Source organism: Nipponia nippon, unplaced genomic scaffold, assembly GCF_047370975.1.
Source record: "Nipponia nippon isolate SJK-2023a ecotype South Korea unplaced genomic scaffold, ASM4737097v1 scaffold_20, whole genome shotgun sequence".
NCBI lineage: Eukaryota > Metazoa > Chordata > Aves > Pelecaniformes > Threskiornithidae > Nipponia > Nipponia nippon.
Genome location: NW_028262337.1, coordinates 9,548,860 through 9,567,849, shown reverse-complemented (window position 1 = coordinate 9,567,849; position 18,990 = coordinate 9,548,860). Strand labels below are relative to the sequence as shown.

Below are 18,990 nucleotides of genomic sequence, written 5' to 3'. Positions count from 1 at the left end.
AATTCATTAGTGTTAATTATGGCAATTAAGGTCAGAGTAATTTTATAAACAAAATCTGTATCAGCTATAAGTTTTAATTATAGCTACTGTTCCTCAGTTGGGAGTAACTTAATTTACAGAGCTACTACCCCAAATTACATGTCCTCTGATTTTCTTCTGCTGAAAATTAGTGATAACAGAAAGAGCAGAGGAGGATAGAGAGTATTTATATCACATGAACGAATAGAATGCTTCACACTTGGAAGATTTAAATCCACACTTTCTGATGCTATACATTTCATTCCAGATATGAGTTCTGGCATCTTTATATAGCAGACACCTCAGTACAGTATCTAAGCACGCAGAAAGGGAATTCCAATGGAACATACCCCTTGGTCATGTCTTAGGCATATAATTAGCTACAGTCACTAAGAAAACTGGTTGTATTTGAAGGGCTTGCAAGTCACACTTCAGCCTACTGCGTGCAAGCCTGCTGGCATATAAGCTGGACAGACTGAATATTCAATTGTTAGTTCCTCCTCTTCTCCACCAAAACATCTTACCTACACCAAAACCAGTGCCTCTCTTCACCAGTTTCTGTTGCCAGAGGAGGACCGCTTTTACAGCGCACCACCACACATTCAGGACTCTAGAGCTGGTTATTTACATCCCATCTTTGGTATCTCTGTTTCTCTTTTCATTGACCTTTTATACCTCTGTTAACGCACTTAGACCTCCAGGGTCCAAGTCAGAAAATTCAGAGCATTGCTCCAGCTCACAGGAACAGCAGGAACTGCAACACCATCAGCCTGAGATCATTTGATGAAATGAGTGAGAACTGCAAGGCAGGGTTTAGAAAGACGCCAGATTTTGAGAGAGGTGCAACTGGATTTACTGTTAAAACAAATGCTTTAATAATTTCCAGAACTATTTTACTATTACCAAAAATCTGTCTGAGGAATATGCTGTCATTATGTTAAATGAGTCTGTTGCACTATAGAACAGGGACGGCATAACAGATTCCATGCAACACAGCAATGTGTTGTTACTTATTTCAGCCCCAAAGTATATTAAACTGAAAAATGTGTTCAAGTCATGTGAATCACATTCCCTCAGTCATTCTGAGCAAGCATCTCAAACTCCACATTTGATTTAGAGATAATGATCTTAATTACCACAGCCTACGTCTCAGACACTCTGCCATCAGAACCGTACCCAGACAGGCATCTGGGCAGCCATACAGTACTGCATGCAAGAAGCATCAGACATCTCAGAATGATCATCCTGAAGTGCTCACATGCTGACTTAAATGCTCAACAAGTGGATCCAAAATCCACAGAGCTGGACAGGGACAGGAAAAAAAATCTTTGAATAGGCAAACCTCTGAATAGGCAGACCAGTCAGTCTGAAGGGAGATATAATTTAAGCAGTACGAAGGGAGAGTTCCTTGTGAGAGCTTAGTCCGGTTACTTAGCTACACATTTTAAGCTGTGATCTACTTTTCAATATGCACTGTGTTATTAGTAGAACTACAGAAAAAACCCTCCAAAGTAATTTAAATAAATGGCATCCATACTTACTTTGGCAATATTTTTAACTGGTTTTCTCTAAGTTCCAATATCTGGAGTTTAGTTAATCTGTAACAGAAAGGCATATCAAATTATCACAATATACTGTATTTTATGACAAAAGTAACCTCTGAACTCATTTATATTGATGCATTTAAAAAAAAAAAAGATCTACAAGTTCGAAATATTTTTTCTGTAAGAATGAAAATACGTTTTGTGCATAAATCTGCATGCTATTTTAAATTCATTTATTCATTGGGGTTTGGTTTTGGTAAAGCAGCCAACAAACTGGATCTTGCCTGCTTTTCTGCACCTGTTTGAACACATTTGTTTTCCTTCATCCCAGAGATTTTAAAGCACTTCATTGGATTCATTATGGGTACATGTTATCATCATATACAGAAGTACACAGTAAGTAATAGAAGAAAGGTAGGATCGGTCCGCACAAGTTAAGATGCCGAATTTCTAATACTGGCAATGTATCAAAACATTTCATATAACAAGCCTCATCAGAGGAATACCTGTGATCTTCCACATGGTAAAAAAAACCTTTAAATTCATCTTGGATTTCCTTCCATTTTCTCTTTCTAGTCAGCTTCTTAATCCATTTTGATATTTCTGTCAGAAGGCAGTTTGACCTTTCTTTCAATAAATCCTTGGTTGCTAGATAAATAACCTCTAAATCCCAAACTCAACTGGTTGGTCAAGATAAGTTCAAAGCAGTCTTGACATTCAAGCAATGTACCATCCCCAGTGGATTTTTTGCATCAGGACAGCAGTGACATGACTATCTCTTTGTTAAATGAAATGCAGAAACTAAGTTTGGTTTAAATACAAACAGGATTGAAAAGACAAGAGTTCTGCATGTGACCCACTAACAGCCCTCATACGACACAAAATAAGGCATTAAGCTCCCTGACTCAAAAAGGAGCTTAGTGAACAGACCAGTCTTTCCTGAAGATGCTTAACTGAGTATGTTGTAAGGACAGAGACAAAAACCTTGATTTTGATTAAATAGTAAGAACTATACTTAAAGTAAAAATAGAAAGCTGAAAACAATATTTATTTTTCCTCTAGACATTCACTCATTTTTGGATGCATTTGAAAGTAGCAATCTGCCGTGCCTACAAATAACCTAAGAATATAACAGTCACCTTGAAACAGATCAGAGGTCAATGGAGCCCAGCATTGCAAGCAGTACTTGCCATCTGGTAGCAACTGCTGCAGGGGAACCTCCTCCCCCTCCAACCTCTCAAAGTAAAACCAACACTCTGACAGTGCTGAAAGAATACCCTAATAAAAATCCAGTTCATGGTACTATCACTGCTGTCAATCTAGGACATACCTGGAAAGGATTTCCTAGCCTTCTTACCCTACCTGCATCCTAAGATACCAATTTGTGACAAAACAAAACTTGTTTGTTTAAGCACCCTCAGATCTGAATGGTCATTTTGGGCTTGGACTTCTGAACCCAAGACCAACCAAACACTGCATTAGGCTCCAGCTGGTGTTTTGCTTTGATGACTGGGAAAATAGTTACACTGTAGGTTTTCTTCACAACACGAGTATTCAGTCAAGTTTCTCAGCTGAAAGCAGTAGAAGCAAACCTCCATTCATATGCGAAACTATAGACATGCATGCCAACATTTTGTTGACCTTAGCCAGCACTGACTGCACTAAGCTTGTAGTAAACCAATTCTCTGAACTTAGACTGCCTTTGGTGGTAGAAAGGTTCATAGCTTTGTGACCTTGTTTCACGTTCCACTCTTTCTTCAGCTAACCCTAAGAAACTGGAGAGACAAATATTGAAGTTCTTATGTGTAGAGCTACATAGAGGCTATTAGGGAGACATTTTCAACGCTCCTGGCTGGGAGATACAGGCTGTGTCTAAACTAGTAATTTTCTTGCTGTAATTGATAAGAAATATTGGACTGAAGCAGCTGTCACTTCTTCCATTATGACTGGAAGGGTTAATTCAAGTTTAATATAATAATATATTTTAATCAAGTTTAATATAATAATACATTTATATATTACATATATATATATTTAATCAAGTTTAATACAATTATTATCAATTATTATCAAGTTTAATATAATAATACACATCAAATACTCAGCCTAGCTGCTCTTTAAATTGCTGGTGTAAACCAGCTAAGCAATGCTAAGCATCTCAATTGCTATAATGGAACTGAAAAACTAGGGTTTCACTTGGAAAATAAATAGAGAGAGAACTAGTCCACCTATACTAAAGGAAAAAGAAAAGTCTTAGTGGCAGAATACATATTTCCTATGCCATTCTGTTACAAAGATTTGTCATACGCATATGGAAATATTTCATTTCGCAACTGTAAAAACCAATAAACACAGAAATATTTACACATCACCTAAACACAAAGCCATAACAGAGTATTAGTCAACTTTAAGTATACCTGGTGTAACAGTTTCAACAAAGTTATTGTTGCACTATTGTTATTTAATATAAACAACTTAGCCTGGTTTTAAAATGTAGCTCAACTTTTAAATGAAACAAAATGTCTACATGAACATCTTGCCAGGATAGGATCAATATTCTTTCTAAATCTGATTTCTTTAACTATACAATCTGTAAAAAATGTAAAAAAAATATATCTCGCAGGTACACTTAGAAACTCTCTGTTCAACAGCAGTCATTCCTTGAAAAGCTAAAAATATTTCATAAAGAAATGTTCTTTATTTTTCACCTTCTTTGCAGTTTTGCTAATGCAGAATACATTTTCTTTAAATCGTAACTAAAATAGAAAGGCAAGAGGACTGAAATATATGTATCCTATAGCAGGTTGCATCTGCAAAAGTTTCAGCCAAATTACATACATGTAACTAAATTAAGTCCCCAACTTGATTATCACTGTACATTTATGTAAAAAATCATCCCAAAATAGATACTACTAAAAATATCTACTACTGCAAATACTACTGGCAAATTGTTGAGAAAGAAGATTAAAACTAAATTCATTGCAACATCGCAGTAAGAAGTTTCTGGAAGCAATACCCCATTGTAGACAACATTCTCAGAGTTTTTAGAATGACACTGAAGCTAAGCTCCTTGCTTATCTTAAACACCTATCAGTAAATAATGTTTACCTTTTAAAGCTCTCTTTCAAAATCAGCATGCAGTGAGCTTCAAGTTTAGAATGCTCTGCTTATATATTTGTATATTTAAATGTAAACATACATGATGTATTTAGATACAACAGATATGGTTTTCTTAGGTAAGGATAAGTAATTCTCAGGTTTCTGTGCACTGGCATAAAGGCTAACTCTGGGATCTGTGCCAACATTAATGCATTCAAATTAGAATCTGGGAGTGGAGGAAAAAAAACCAACTTTATCACCTTAGAATTCCCAAGGAACTGGCACATTTCATCAAAAGTCTGGTGATTTTTAATAAGTCTAACAGGCTGGACTGGTACAACATCACTGAAGGACAGCAAGTATGAAATGCTCATAAAGAAGAGGGAAAAAGATTGGCTAATCTTGACCTCAAGAGTATGCAAAGCTTTAGCACAAATTTTGAAGGCGAGAATAAAGCATGGACGTAAATGTAATAAAATGCTGCATGGATGTATTAAAAGTAGTTTGCATTACACAAAGTTTTCTTTCCTAAGCATCAGGCTGGATGTTACTGACCGAGGTGCTCGAAGACCCATTTTGGTACTATCCTGTTCAATATTTTTTAACAGCAATCTTAAAGGACAGGAAAAATGTTTAAGTTGTCTGATGCCACAAAAGACAGTCACAGACAATAGAGTGAATTATTAGGGCACTGTAAGAAAAAAACCTATACAACCTTAAGGACTGAAAAAAACAGACAAGGGACAAGATGACATAGCACCAAGTCAAGTAGTCATGATTTCCTTGTAGAGTCATCAGCCATTTCTAACTGAGCTGTCCAATGCATTAGTCGATCATGTTGGGAACAACACCAGGCAGCTGCAAAAAGGGCTAGTGAAACACTAGAGCGTAACCACAGACATTTTCAAGAGAAACAAGAAGATAATTGTGAGACTGTACAAGCCAGGAAGAGATCTCAATTTGAATTCTAAATATAGCTATATATGTCGTCATCCTCTGTCAAAAAGAAGATGGATTCAACCTGAAACTCATTCCAAGATACATTAATATAATCAGGCACAAAGGTAAACCTGCCATATCAGAGGGAAACATAATTTTGTTTAGTTTAACAAACTAAAAAAGGGACATGAGAACACTATAAAACCAGGAGGTGAGAGAGTGGGGGATAACAATCATGAGAGATGACAGCAATTAAACTGTGGAATAAATGAATATGAACAGTCAGAGAGAAACTGGTGTGGGAAACCAGGTTTCTAACCTGAACTGCTGGGAGACCCTGACACACGGAGCATAAAAACCCTGCTAGCTTTAATATGGCACTGGCTTTGTTTTTAAGAGGCATTGCTGGCTATAGTTGCCAGTAAGAGCAGGCAACAGAACTCAGTTACTTCACATGTTCCCATGTAATAAAAAGTAATAGCTGTAAGGTCATATACAAAACAATTAATGCACCAAATTGGAAGAAGCTGAAGACTTGTCCTTTATGGGGATAACCAATAATGCTCTAAATATCCCAAAAGCTTCTACCAGAGCTTTCTTGTTTGTTTGTTTGTTTTAAAAAAAAAGTATTCTCATATTCTGAAGTACAAGTTAAAAGACTGTCTGCCCTAGCAAGTGTTTATACCTAGCTGTGAAGTTGTGAGGTGGCAGAGCAGTCTGATCACTTACAGAACAGAAGTACTCAATGTCAGAGGGGTCTGAACCTTACTTTGAAATGATGTTCTACCAATTGATTGTTTTGTAATTTATTTGATCTAAGAGTTATCTTCCTGTAGACTAGGATTTATTCTGTGCAATGCCATTATTAGCAGGTAAACTTATATAAATACTTTGAATTTATTTAAGAACAGCTGATGAGAGAAGTCTTTATTTCAGTTTCGTTCTCTTAGCTCCAAGCTGGGATGCTGCAAGTCACTGTTTATATTTTAAAAACCCAGGCTGAATTCTTCATAGATATTAAGAGAAACACTACACTGGAGAACTGGCTTTCAAGTTCCCTTCAGTAACTGATTTATTCTTAAGCTGTTAGTAATTAATGAATTCACCATTTCCCTAACCATTACGTATTATAGAAGCAGACAGTGATGAAGAAAAAATTATAGAGGCTTTTTTTAAAACTATGTGTAAGATTAACTACTCATAAGACCAGCTGTGTCAATCTGACGTCTTCCATTTCATCTGTAGTGCCTGGTTTTTACTAAGAAAATTTTGCCATTTCTTTAGACTATTAAAAGACAGAACAGAAAAATGTATAGGCAATCATTAAAATGCCAACAGGTAAAGAATATGCATCTTCGAGATATTTCTTCTTCAACGTTAATGAAGGCTTTTGAAACGCAAACTTTGTGTACTAGAAACAAGCATGATAATTAATGCTCCTGCATCATAAGCAGCTTTTTTATTAGCTGAGTGTGTAACAGATCTGATGCTTTTAATTGTTCATCAGGGAATGACTAATAACTGGACAGAGAAGAATAGGCCAACAACTCCAATCACAGATGACTAATAAACTAGTGGTCACTAATGGATTGCACCTGTGCTCATCTTTCATTGCACATCTCCTGATCTGCCAGACTTTTGCAGCACTCTGCTTGGCAGCTTTTCTAATCTCTTGTAAACTGTGCTGACCCAACTATAACCATACAGCCTAAGACAACTGCTTTCACCCAGCAATATGCCTGGTTAACTAATAGCTATATTTCCTGAAAGAGAGGCTGGCTGGACATGGGATGGGGTAGGAGATTGACCATCTAAGAAAAGAGACAGCAATATAAGAATGAAGAGAGGGGAGAAAAAGCAGAAATGGTTACATCAGCATGATAAGGAGAACAGGATGAACTATGCTTATCTAGGAGTCTTTCTTTTAACATTATCCTTTCACTTTTGCTCCCAAGATTGAATCAATTTTGAAGAGGGAAGGATTTTGTATTTGTCTTATATTTAAGCTATTACATGGAACAATTTTGCTTAGTCAGCACACCGTCAAATATACTAAGTCTTTCATAAAGATTCCTCACAACAAGGCACTCAAGAACTATAGATGCACATGAAGGAATCTGTGCATCCAGGAGAGGACAAGTGGAATTATAGATGTCATTATTTGCTTCACTCCAATTACTAAATGATAAACAACCCATATTTCAGAAATACTAGTCTCCTGTACTTACCAGACTTGTGTCATAAAAGAAGAAAGTATGTAAATGAGTTTGATTTCTTGACTGTTTATAAGCATTCTGTCTGTCCTTCAAAAGCCCAATTAAAAAATGGTGATACAGATTTGGGTTTTTTTTCTGTAACTAATATGTGGCATGCATTGATTGGTAATGTACACTTCTTCCCCTCCTCCAGTTCACACTTTGCTTTAGAAGCACCAGAAACTGCTCTGCATGAATTTAAAACTAAATGTAGATACTAAGTTTCAAATGTAACTTACCTGCCAAAATTGGCTGGCAAAAACTCAAGAAAAGCATCATTCAGGTACAGCTGCGTCAGGTTTAGCAGTTGCGAAAATCCATCTGGAAGCCTATATAGAAATGAAATAATGTAGTGCCTTTGTTTCTATTATATCCAGGGCATTAAGTCATATTTTCTTAAACAACAGTATAGTACTGAAGTCCTACATATTGATAACATTAAAATTAAGGTGGTACCAGAAGTTCTACAAAATTGCACTAGATACCTGTTCTCTAAGATTAGTTTCAAAATTATTTTTAAGTATTGAGGACAATATATACAGGCAATAAAAACTACAAACAACAAATGTAGTATTGCTATGTATTTGTGATCTCCTGTCACCTAACGTGGAGGCGGCATTCATTAGAGACGATAAGATAAATTAAAACCTACGTAACACCTTTTTTCCCCAGAAGAGTTACGTTGAACAAAGGCTGTATCTCTGGCAGTGCTACTTCTGGCAAATTAATTTTGTCACTATTGAAGGTGACAGGGAAATCTACTCATAAGTTTGAAAAACAGTGGTACAGGCTTTACAGTAAAATTAATTATTGTTATTATGAAAGAAAACTCTTTGCTTATTTCTATGTTCACAGAGAAGCAATTGACTTAAAGCTGAGAAAGCCACATGGTATAATGCAGGATTGCCCACATAGCCTATTAACTTGGGCAAAATACTTTAATGACATAGCTATACTGTATCACAGTGCAATGAGGTTAATTAAGATACTTCTCAGGTAATTCTGCTCCTTGCCTCCAAAGGTCGGTGCATGCCTGGGGCAAGTTTGAGACTGAGCAGCGTTTGCAGAAAATATAAAATATAAAAAACAAAAACAAACTTACTTTGAAATTGGATTTACGCTGGCCTCAACAACTGTCAAGACTTTACAGTTTTTTATATTTTCTGGAAACTCCTGTATGCCTGCAAGATATAGGGAGAGGTAGGGAAACAGTCTTAAATTATTAGACTCCATCACAGGCATAAAAATGATGCCCATAAAACTGCTAGCCGTAAAAACTTCAATTCATTTAGCAACCAGTGGACTGGCTGTCTGATATTTAATTTTCGATACAGTTTTCATTAAAGAAATACTCCTACGCAATATCAATTCTTTCACTACTCTGTTTCCAAAGCATTCCATATTGCAGCTTAGCAGGCAGCTCACCAAGCAGCATTATACAGACACAGTACACTAAGAATTCCCACTGCTCATTACCAAATATTAAAGTACCTGTACTTTGTAACGTACTTAAGATCAGGCCCTCAGTCCCAATTTAAAAAAAAAAAAAAAAAAAAAAAAAAGGCATTCATAGACACAGTAGAACAAAGTTTCCAACAGGATCTGTTTGTCAAACACATGGCTTGTATCACATCCAGGTGAAACGGTAAGGCTTCAAATCTTAAAGTATGTTTACAGCACTCATAGTTTCTAATAGATATCCCAAAATTTGACATACGCTTGCTGTTAGCTTCAGGTTATTACTAGAGAAGGACAAAAATGCTGGAGAGACAGTTATGTCTGAAAATTAAAACAACAAGGAACCTCTTTTTCCAAGGTTATCTCCAGAAATGCCAGAGTGAATTTGCAACCCACATATCTGCCAAATTTGTATTTGTCAGGAACTGATAAAACAGGTCTTGAAAACAGAAGATAGGTATCCACCATACCAGTAGGAAATCAGTACTGAATCATTCTACTGGCCAAGACTTTCACCTCAATCTTTACTATACCGTAAAACCAAATAAAACCAGGGTTATCAGAACTGCAGTTGCTTTTGCAATGTATCACTACGTTGTTCTTATACCATAGGACAGATGTTTTTATTTTAAATAAACTTGTCCTAAGCATAACAACCATTCATACTGCAATCCTTCCACCTGGATTAAGAATATACTATTTTTTTCAAGAAAAACCCATACACTAGTAAAATAAGTTAGTTTAAAACAACTGTTTTTTTCAGGTAACAGAGATCTTTGCTCTTTGTCTTTCAATTAATGCATGTAACTGTGTCTGCTTCTAGAGTGCTTTATCAGGTGCGTGGAAAGGGCAGCCTGAACCCAGGGAGCGAAAACACTAAGGAGTAACTGTACTCTGTGGATGCTAGCTTTTAGGCTATTGAGACTGTGAAATTTCATGCAGCTCCAAGCAACATTAACTCTCTTACGGTCCAGCTGCAGGGTGGGACTTGGTTATGTCTCTCCATGTATCTGTTCTGAGAATACCAAAGCAGAAAAAACGTGGCAAAGCACCAACTGCTAAGTAATGTTTTTACTTACATAAGAAATTACACAATTTCTGGTGCTCACTTAGAGTTTGGTTCTTTCTATGTTTGTGCAGTAAGAAGATTGACCTGGTATATTAGGACTTAAGAAATGGCAATACCACTTGACAAGAAAAGTAGTCACAAAACACGTACTTTGACATTAAGTCAATTTATGATGTTGAAAGGCAAAGTCACCATGCTGACTTTTCTATAAATTCAACTGAAGTAGAAACACCATTTCTGTCAAAGTAGACTTTTAGGTCTTTCTTGACAGGAACCTGTTTGTCATACTAAATGGTTGAAACTATTGCTTTTGACTCATACCATGTGTTGTACTCTGTCATTGAGAGGTGAAAGGTAAGAAAAGCACACTAAGCCACATAGTTAATCCAGGTGTTTAAATACCTTTAAGTATCATGGATCCTTTTGGGAAATAGCTTGTTGAACTCAAGAATAATAAAATATAAAAGCAGAGGGGACCAGGAGGAATTGAACTGTCAACTGTAATACAGGCCAAGATTTCTGACATTTCTGGTTTACTGTCATGCATGTATATGCACACATGTGTAAATATATATATATATATATATATGGCTTCCGCCCTGTGTAGTTTACTGGGGCTGAGAGTGGAGTCAAAGCAGAAGATGACGACAGGGGACACTGATTCAGTTCACTTTATCACTCTCACAGTTCAAAAGCAAAACTAAAAAGGTAATACTTATAATGTAATGAAGCTTCATTTCTGGAAAGCAGCAGTAATATTTTCAGGTCCAAAGACAGGTTTAAAGAAAGATTAGAAAACTACCATAGAAAGACTAGAAATGTATCTTACCTATTGCTGTCTTATAATCTTTGCATTAAAGAGAAATGCATTTCCAAGAAATTTAAATATACATGATCTTAATTCCAGTTGTAGCAGGAAGCCTCTTTCACCAAACAAGAATATCTAAACATACAGATGGAAAGCATCTAACATGACACAGTATCCTGAGTCATGGCAGACAAACAAAAATATAGCACGTAAGAGGCCTGGATAGATGAAGTTAGGGATGATTTGTATGAAGTGGTCTTCTATTGTCTAAAAAGCACATAAAGACCTCTTTATTGCTGATGATACAACTTTGGCTTCTTAAAATAAGTGTCTACATTAACCAGAGTAAACCACTGCTAAGCTCTTCCTTGGAGGCAGAGTTGTGTCTGAGACTCACTCTGTGCCATTAGTTTTGCTGTTTGAATCACACCAACAGATTCCCTAAGCTTAGTTTTTCTAAAGGTGGTCACACTACTGGCCTTGGCTTGGTCCTTGGACGAAAGATTGCTTGGTCCAACATGTTAAACCTCATGCTTTTAATATTAATATTAGTTTCCACTGCCTGTGTCAAGAATTCACTGAAGCACAGAAGACTTAAATCTGTGATAACTACCTAGAAAAGAAAACACACAACACATCGGCTAGAGAGGAGACTGTCAATGTAAACTTACTCTCAAAAGAACAGCCAAATAAAATATTAGCTATCCAAATACAGACATGTTAAATCAGCATGCTTTTGTACATAATTGGAGGATGATACAGTAGTCTCTTGTTTTACTATGCCTTGGGCAAGAGGCAGCAATAGTTTTAACAACAAATTAACAACAGAAATTCAACTGATATGAGAAAGCTAACAATGAAGGAGCCCATAAATTTAATTTTGCTTGTTCTTAGAGCCAGGACTGTTATGGCACACACCATCTTTACCAACCTCACTCAACACTTCAGTATGGATAAACAGCAGCCATCATTCAAAAGAGCAGTAAATTGGGAATGACAGCATGAAATACACCTGATGTTTGTAGTACACATTCAGAAGAGGAAAAAAAACTAGGAGACTGCTTCTCTACCATGTGATAGGAAGCTGCATTTACTAACTGGCTATACAACAACCTTCAGACACTCACTTTCCTCAGCTATATTCCTCCCACATGCTAGAAACATGCAGTTACTGCTGGATTAGTATTCTTCCAGTTCTTCCACCAAGAAAGCAAATTCAAAAAGCAAGTAAGAAAGAAGAGTAAGTAAGAAGGCAGAGAGACACTGGAAAAAAACATGAGAGAAGGACAAAGGGCTGTAAAGAGCGCTTTTGAAGAGGCTCTGTTCCTTCTTTCTCTGCTTTCCACCTAGCCTTAGTGTCCTGAATCTTCTTGCCCATTAAGGAAGCTCAGCAAACCTCGAGGGTCTCTGTGACTGTGTCTTTCCACACTCATTTTGTAACGCTGTGCTAATTAATCCATTTGATAGACACCCCCACCCTCCATGAGCATCTGATCAAATGAGCACTGCAAATTGAGATCCACATTCCTTCCAAATACCTTTTTTTTTTTTTTTTTTTTACTGCTTCCTTTATGCACTGACACTCAAGGATTATAGAAGAGGAAGACAATGCAACAGATTACGTGGGGGTTATCTAGTCTGTTGCAGCCTTATCCCACTTTCCTTGAAAAGCATCATATGGACAGGTTCTTCATCATACTGTTTTCTACTTTATACAATAACAACCATCACTCCCAACCCATTTCAGTGCTGTAGCTTATTTACAGATCACACTGACTGTTTTCCAAAAAAATACAAACCATCACACTTGTGGACTATGACCATTCGCAGAGCACAACAGGAGGACATACAATTCACTGGTAATCTTTAACTACTGGATCCAAACTGAATTGAGAGCAAAGTTCTTTTTGTAGTCTAGTTTCCCACAGAAGTGAGATTTACATAACAGCTTTTAGTATTTACTTCTCTGTTCCTTCCTCCCCATTTTCCCAAATGTCAGGCACTTCTAAACTCTCTGGCCAGTTTCTACCAAAAACACTTTAAAAAAAAAAAAAAAAAAGCAGGGGTGGCGGGGGTGGAGCATGACCAGAAGATTGTTAAGGAAAATTTGGCAGTAAGGTAAGGAAGAGGAATCTAAAATTCTTGTCTGGACTAAGCCAAAAGCAGAAAGCATTCATCACTCAGAACTCTACTTGGCAAAAACTCACCAGCTAACCAGCCTAACCTAGAAAGTGCTGTTTAATCAGGATCCCAGACCAGCTGCGGTACATGCCCAAAGGGCATACCAAAAAGGTCATCTAGGTATTTCGGGTCAGTGGCCATAAATCTGGAGGTAATCAACCTCAGTTCTGGATCACATAACACAGCTGAAATGCGGAATTTTGCCTGATCTCTAACTCCCCACAGAGCAATGATTGTTTTGGCACAGCTCGTCAGAGCAAATGTGCACAAATGTCCCTCTCTTTGTTTAGACTTGATTAAGGCAATTGTAAGTATAATTGGGGTGCCACTCACCATCTGGAGTTACACTCATCTCCTCCCCTACATAGCACAATCCTTCCCTATCACCAGGGTCAGCATAACTTGCAGAGCAGGAGAGAAAACTGGGACAACTTATTCTCTCCATCAGGTAAGATTTTTTCACTCAGAAACACTGACAATTCTCAAAATTGTGCAAGTCACATCCTCCACTGGCAGTGACCTTCACTACAATGGATCCCAGAGCTGACACCCCAATACACTACTGTTTCAGCTCTACTGCAGATGGGGGCTTGCTCTGCTGTTCATACTCTAGTCATGCAATCGTGTTTTTCTTTACAGTCAAATACTAAAACTAGTATGCCATGACTTCAGTTATTGAAACTATTACTGCTATACAGCAGTGGCAGTGCCTCCAAATCAAGTTCCACCTCTTCTCACACAGAAACATTTTAAACAGGCTTGCAAATAAAAAAATTTGTTCAATTCCTAAAAAGCACAGAGAAAGAAAATTACTAACACATATAAGACCTGTGGAAGCCATATGGATGATGTCCTCAAAGGAAGAAGTTTACAGCTAGATCTCTCAGTTTGTGGGGAATGTGAGAAAAAAAAAAAATTCTCTCCAAACAGCAGGCACACCAAAAAGCTCCCTTGCTGCAGAATAAACAAAACTACAGCCCACTGTGCACCCGTCCCACTCTGCACCCTTGCAAGTATAGAGGACACAGAGGCAAACATACAAGCTCAGCTTGCAGGAATATGAAAGCAACCTTCATTACGTACATTCTCCATCAGCTAATCTATTCATCCTGGTCTCAACTTCTGGGCAGGCAGCTATGAAAGCAGCTCCACCATAAAAAAAGCAGCTTGTATTTGTTCTTCCACTCAGGCCTCTGCTACAACTGTCCTTCCACCCAATATGGATCAAACATGGCAATCAAAATATTTTCAGAGCTCAAGAATATGCCACAATGCTCCCAAAGATTACATAGACTCTGTTTGCAAAAGTTTAAACTGAATTATCAGTCAATCATGGTCTGTATTCCTATATATTTACATAATTTGCTTTAATTGGGATTTCTGCATATCTTCTGAATTAAAAGCAACACTTTTCATTATTCAACGTAAGCAGTGTGTCAGAGCCCAATCAATTCACCGCACAATGCTGACCCATCCATCCCTCCTTTTGAACGTTCATTCCTCTTTCCAAAATTCTTGGAGGATCCCCTGCCCCAGTGGGTTTCAGATCCACCAGGATCTCAGGTTTCCACGAGATGCCTGACCAGCCTGCAGGGCAGCAGTAACAACTTCCTGATCAGAGCTGGAGTTGCAGCTCGACACAAGGTTGGCCTCCATGTACCTGTGCACAAGGTGGTACTCAGCATACTAGTTGTCGCCAAGCCGCTGAGGAGGCTCTGGCTTATTTAGTGAAAACCTATCCTAAAAAAATGAATCGTTTCAAGAGAAAGGAGCAACTATTTCAAATATACTTTCATCTAGTTCAGCAAGCAGATATCCCAAAGCTTTTGAAACCTGCTATATGTCACATCAGTTGCCCCTCTTGCACTCTCAGAGTGTCAGAATTGTGAAATTCCTTGCAACTTGGTTTTCCTTGTATATGAGCTTTACAGAAGCTGTGGCTTTCTGACTCTCTCTTACTAAAGGCAAAAATATATAAGCTTAGAGACCTGTGGAAGAAACCTTCCTTTCTCAAGAAGTACAACTCAAAAAATAAATCTGTCATAGGTTTAACCTATCATCATTAAACTTGTTACAGATTTAATAAAACACTGATTTTGATATATTTATACAGCTTTTCTTTCTCTACTCTCTCCATTTTGTTTACGCAGGAAAGTTCCCTTCCTAGAAAAACTTTTGCTTTTATCAAGGAAATCACTAATCTAAAAATCTTACAAAATCGTTACAAAATTCTAAAAACAAACTCCACTGGATTTCCTGATTTTTCTTTGAAGTAACTCTGCTTTACAGCTATCTACTTACAGCTTAGTAAGCAGATTCACCTCTCCATCTTCACTTTACAAAGTCCTTTTCTCCAATTCTACACGCTCTGAAAGTTTTCAAGTTTCCTTTCCCATTTGACCTCCCTTTAATGATGGTCACTTGCAGAGTTGTATGCTATGACTACATTGGGGGCTCCTTTCTTAAGTTTACACAGTGAAAAATGGAAGTTGAATCTTTATTTGGAGAACTGTCTGAAGGTTTTTCATACAGGAAAACAGATAACATTTGTACAGTCCATGTCATGATTAATGCATAAATGTCAGTTGAGCTACACATCTGACAGAAACAAATTAAACAGTGTTTTCATTTAAAAAACGGGGCGGGGGGGGGGGGGGGATGAAGAAAAAAAAAACAAAACAGGAAATACTTCCATAGGGAAACTTTTAAGCTTTTCTAACGAGTTTTAAAGAAAAATGTACTCTTATTGGTTGTAATAACTATTATAATACAATTAGATTTACAATAAAATACAGTATTGGCAATGTATTTGGTGCTCATTTTGTTAATGAGGTGGGTACTTAACTACATACATTTATACAATAATAAAATATTTATTCACAACTGAGACAAAAGGCTCTTGTAAGTGTCCACATGTGGAAAAAGCAGCAACATTAAGATGTAAACTGCTTTTTTAGAGCTTTGAACCCATTACAAGTCTGAGTCAAGTTTAGTATTTCTAAATTTTTTGTTTTGAGTCCACTTGTGAAATTCAAAATTTTAAGTTTTTAATCTGAAAGCTAATAACTCATGCCAATTCTGTGAGGTTCAGACACTAATGAATCCTATTTTATACTCTATGTTAGCCTCCTGATCTCTTTAAATGGATGACTCCTCACCACTTTCTCCAACAATAACTTGCACTGCTAAATTATCAGAGCTGAGAAAACAAGACGACAGTTTAGTGGTGTTTTTGTTTGTTTTTTTTTTTTTTTTTAGTTTTTGGGTTTTTTATTCCTTTTATATACATGTACTGGCACAGCTAGGATACTCCAGCAAGCCCAGAAGAGTTTTCCAAGCATTCATCCTCAAACCATTTGGAAGAACTTCAATTTTTAGAGTAAGGTATCTCTAGGCCTGCTCTAGCCATGTTTCTTACACAACGTAAAGGAGAAGGAGTGTGAGTAGCAAGACAGGTTCCTAAATGCCTTTTCTCTGGAAAAAAAAGGATAGCCAATAATGCTGCTTCTTGAAGACATGCCTGATGCTAATTTACATAAACCTAAACATGCCAGGGCAGGGTAAAATCAGGGTAAAATTGCAAAATGTGGAACACTAGGAAGGTTGTGGGCAGCAGTTTTATTCATAATGCTGTCTTGGACAATTACTAAGGTTCAGGTGGTTTTCAGCTATGTCTAATTCATGGCTGGAGCGTTGTCGAGTCCCCAGAGTAACCTGAAACTAAACCAGAACATAAACACATAAAGCTGCTTTGTCGTCCCGTCCCGTGTCGTGTGTGTCGTGTGTCCCCCCCCATCCCCTACCACCCTGCGCTGCAAATTCAGTGTTGTCTATCCAGTCACTTTTGGTTGATACATGGTGACTGTCACTCAAAGCACATCCCTTTACAAAAATAAAGGTACATTCAGTCTTTAAATTCAAATCCACATCCAAAAACCCCATAATTATGTCTGCAATGCCTTTTCTGTGTTACAAAAATTTCTTTGAGTCCAGGAAGAGATCTGTACTAAACTTATTTCAGAATTTCAGATACGTACACTCAAATCCCACATTCAAGACCTTAACTGCATTGAAATTCTATTCTGTTGGCATCCTCTTACACACAGAGATCATTTTATTCTGCAGAGACAGATCCTATTCAGTATCTTTAATAAGACAGACAATAAAGTTAAGAAAAAAAATATTATAAACACTTAAATAAAGAACTTTAAATAGAATAGCTGCCTACATTTAGGATAAATTTATGAGCTATATTTGATGATACATTATAGTAAAGCTACAGACTCAGGAGTCAGCACCAGATCAATTTTCTTTTCTTTTATTTCACTACCATGGATGATATAAAACTCCTGCTCCTATCTGCCGTTCCCATCCCTCCGCCCCACATAAGCAGAGAAATAGCAAATTTACAGCAAGTTATTTTTGTATTCAGGATCTTCCTCTCTTACTTCTCCCTGCGGAAAATAAAACTTGGATCTGCCTCCCTATTAACTATGAATAATTCTCAATTCCTAGAAAAACCATATTCCTAAATGCACCAGATGGGCAACATAGGACTAGATACTCTCATGAATTCTCATTTTCCAATTCCCCAACTTTTGGCACACAGTGTACTAAAGCGAGTTTGCCAAATCAGCAGATGATTTTAAAACACTGAAGAAAACATATTTGATCTAAATTTCCATCTGTTAACAAAATTCTTTAAAATAACTTAAAATAATTTTATAGGCAGATATGTCTGGACACTGGGAGGTGTGTGTGTATATTTGCTTTCTTGGGTTTAGTTTGTGTATTTTTCTGTGAATATTCCTTGCAATACAGACTGACAAACTGACATGTTTAAATTCACTGTGATATTACAGTGAAAGAGAAGCACTCCTTAATATCTAAGAGACTACTGAAGATACTCTTATTTCCAAAATAACCATGTTTCTTTTGGTCTTGACAGTTATTTTCTAATCTTGCTATTTAATCCTCCAAAGGCCTGAATAATACAGAACTTAAAAAATTCCATGTTTTTCTTTCACCACCTGCAAGCAGGGAAAAATAGACCATCTCACTGTTTCCCACTATGCTAACTCCACAGGTGCAAGCAATTTCAAGGCCATTTCCCAGGCTTCCAGGAAAGTCTGATTTCGCTGGCAGTCACTTCATCATATGCTTCAACCTTTCAAATCACTTGATTCTAGTAACCTGTAAAGCTAACTCTTCTGTCTATTTATATACGCCATCATACACTGTACACGAATGCTTCCCCTTCTTCAAAGAAGAGGTAAAAATATTTCCATGACAGTCTTCCACATTGTCCCAGGTGCAGGTTAAGGCTGGCATCCCAGAGCCATGAGGAAATTATTGTCCCCTAAAGGTTAATAAATCCTGAAAGAGACAGATTTAGGGGCAAAGAGTGGTGTTGTGGGTCTTCTGGGTGGGTGTTGCATTTTTTCCCCTGTACAACTGTCGATACAGAAGTAACCTGGCCATAGAGGATTACAAAATTTTATATTTTCCTTTAGCTTCATCAATAAAACACTCATTTTTCCTATGCAGGTCTTACATTCTGTATGCTGCTGCTTCTCTTTAGGATGTAACCCAGTAGGACTGGAAGAAAAGTGCATCTCT

The 18,990-nt window shown here is 37.2% G+C and overlaps 1 protein-coding gene across 20 annotated transcripts in view; it reads right to left on the bottom strand.

Annotated features, from left to right (window-relative positions):
- ERBIN (erbb2 interacting protein) overlaps positions 1-18,990 on the bottom strand; it is a 124,740-nt gene that overhangs the window by 43,441 nt on the left and 62,309 nt on the right. For 18 of the 20 annotated variants that reach the window (XR_015705249.1, XM_087759876.1, XM_087759880.1 and 15 more), the window contains 3 exons: positions 8,958-9,036; positions 8,095-8,184; positions 1,560-1,616 (listed from right to left, as the gene is read on the bottom strand). Coding sequence is in view for 16 of the 20 variants with exons in the window: in XM_087759876.1 (XP_087616002.1) it covers positions 1,560-1,616; positions 8,095-8,184; positions 8,958-9,036 (226 nt within the window). In the remaining 4 variants the exon portion in view is untranslated. Of the gene's footprint in view, positions 1-542; positions 740-1,559; positions 1,617-8,094; positions 8,185-8,957; positions 9,037-18,990 lie in introns of those variants that run through there. The other 2 variants (XM_087759891.1, XM_087759890.1) reach the window with 1 other exon arrangement.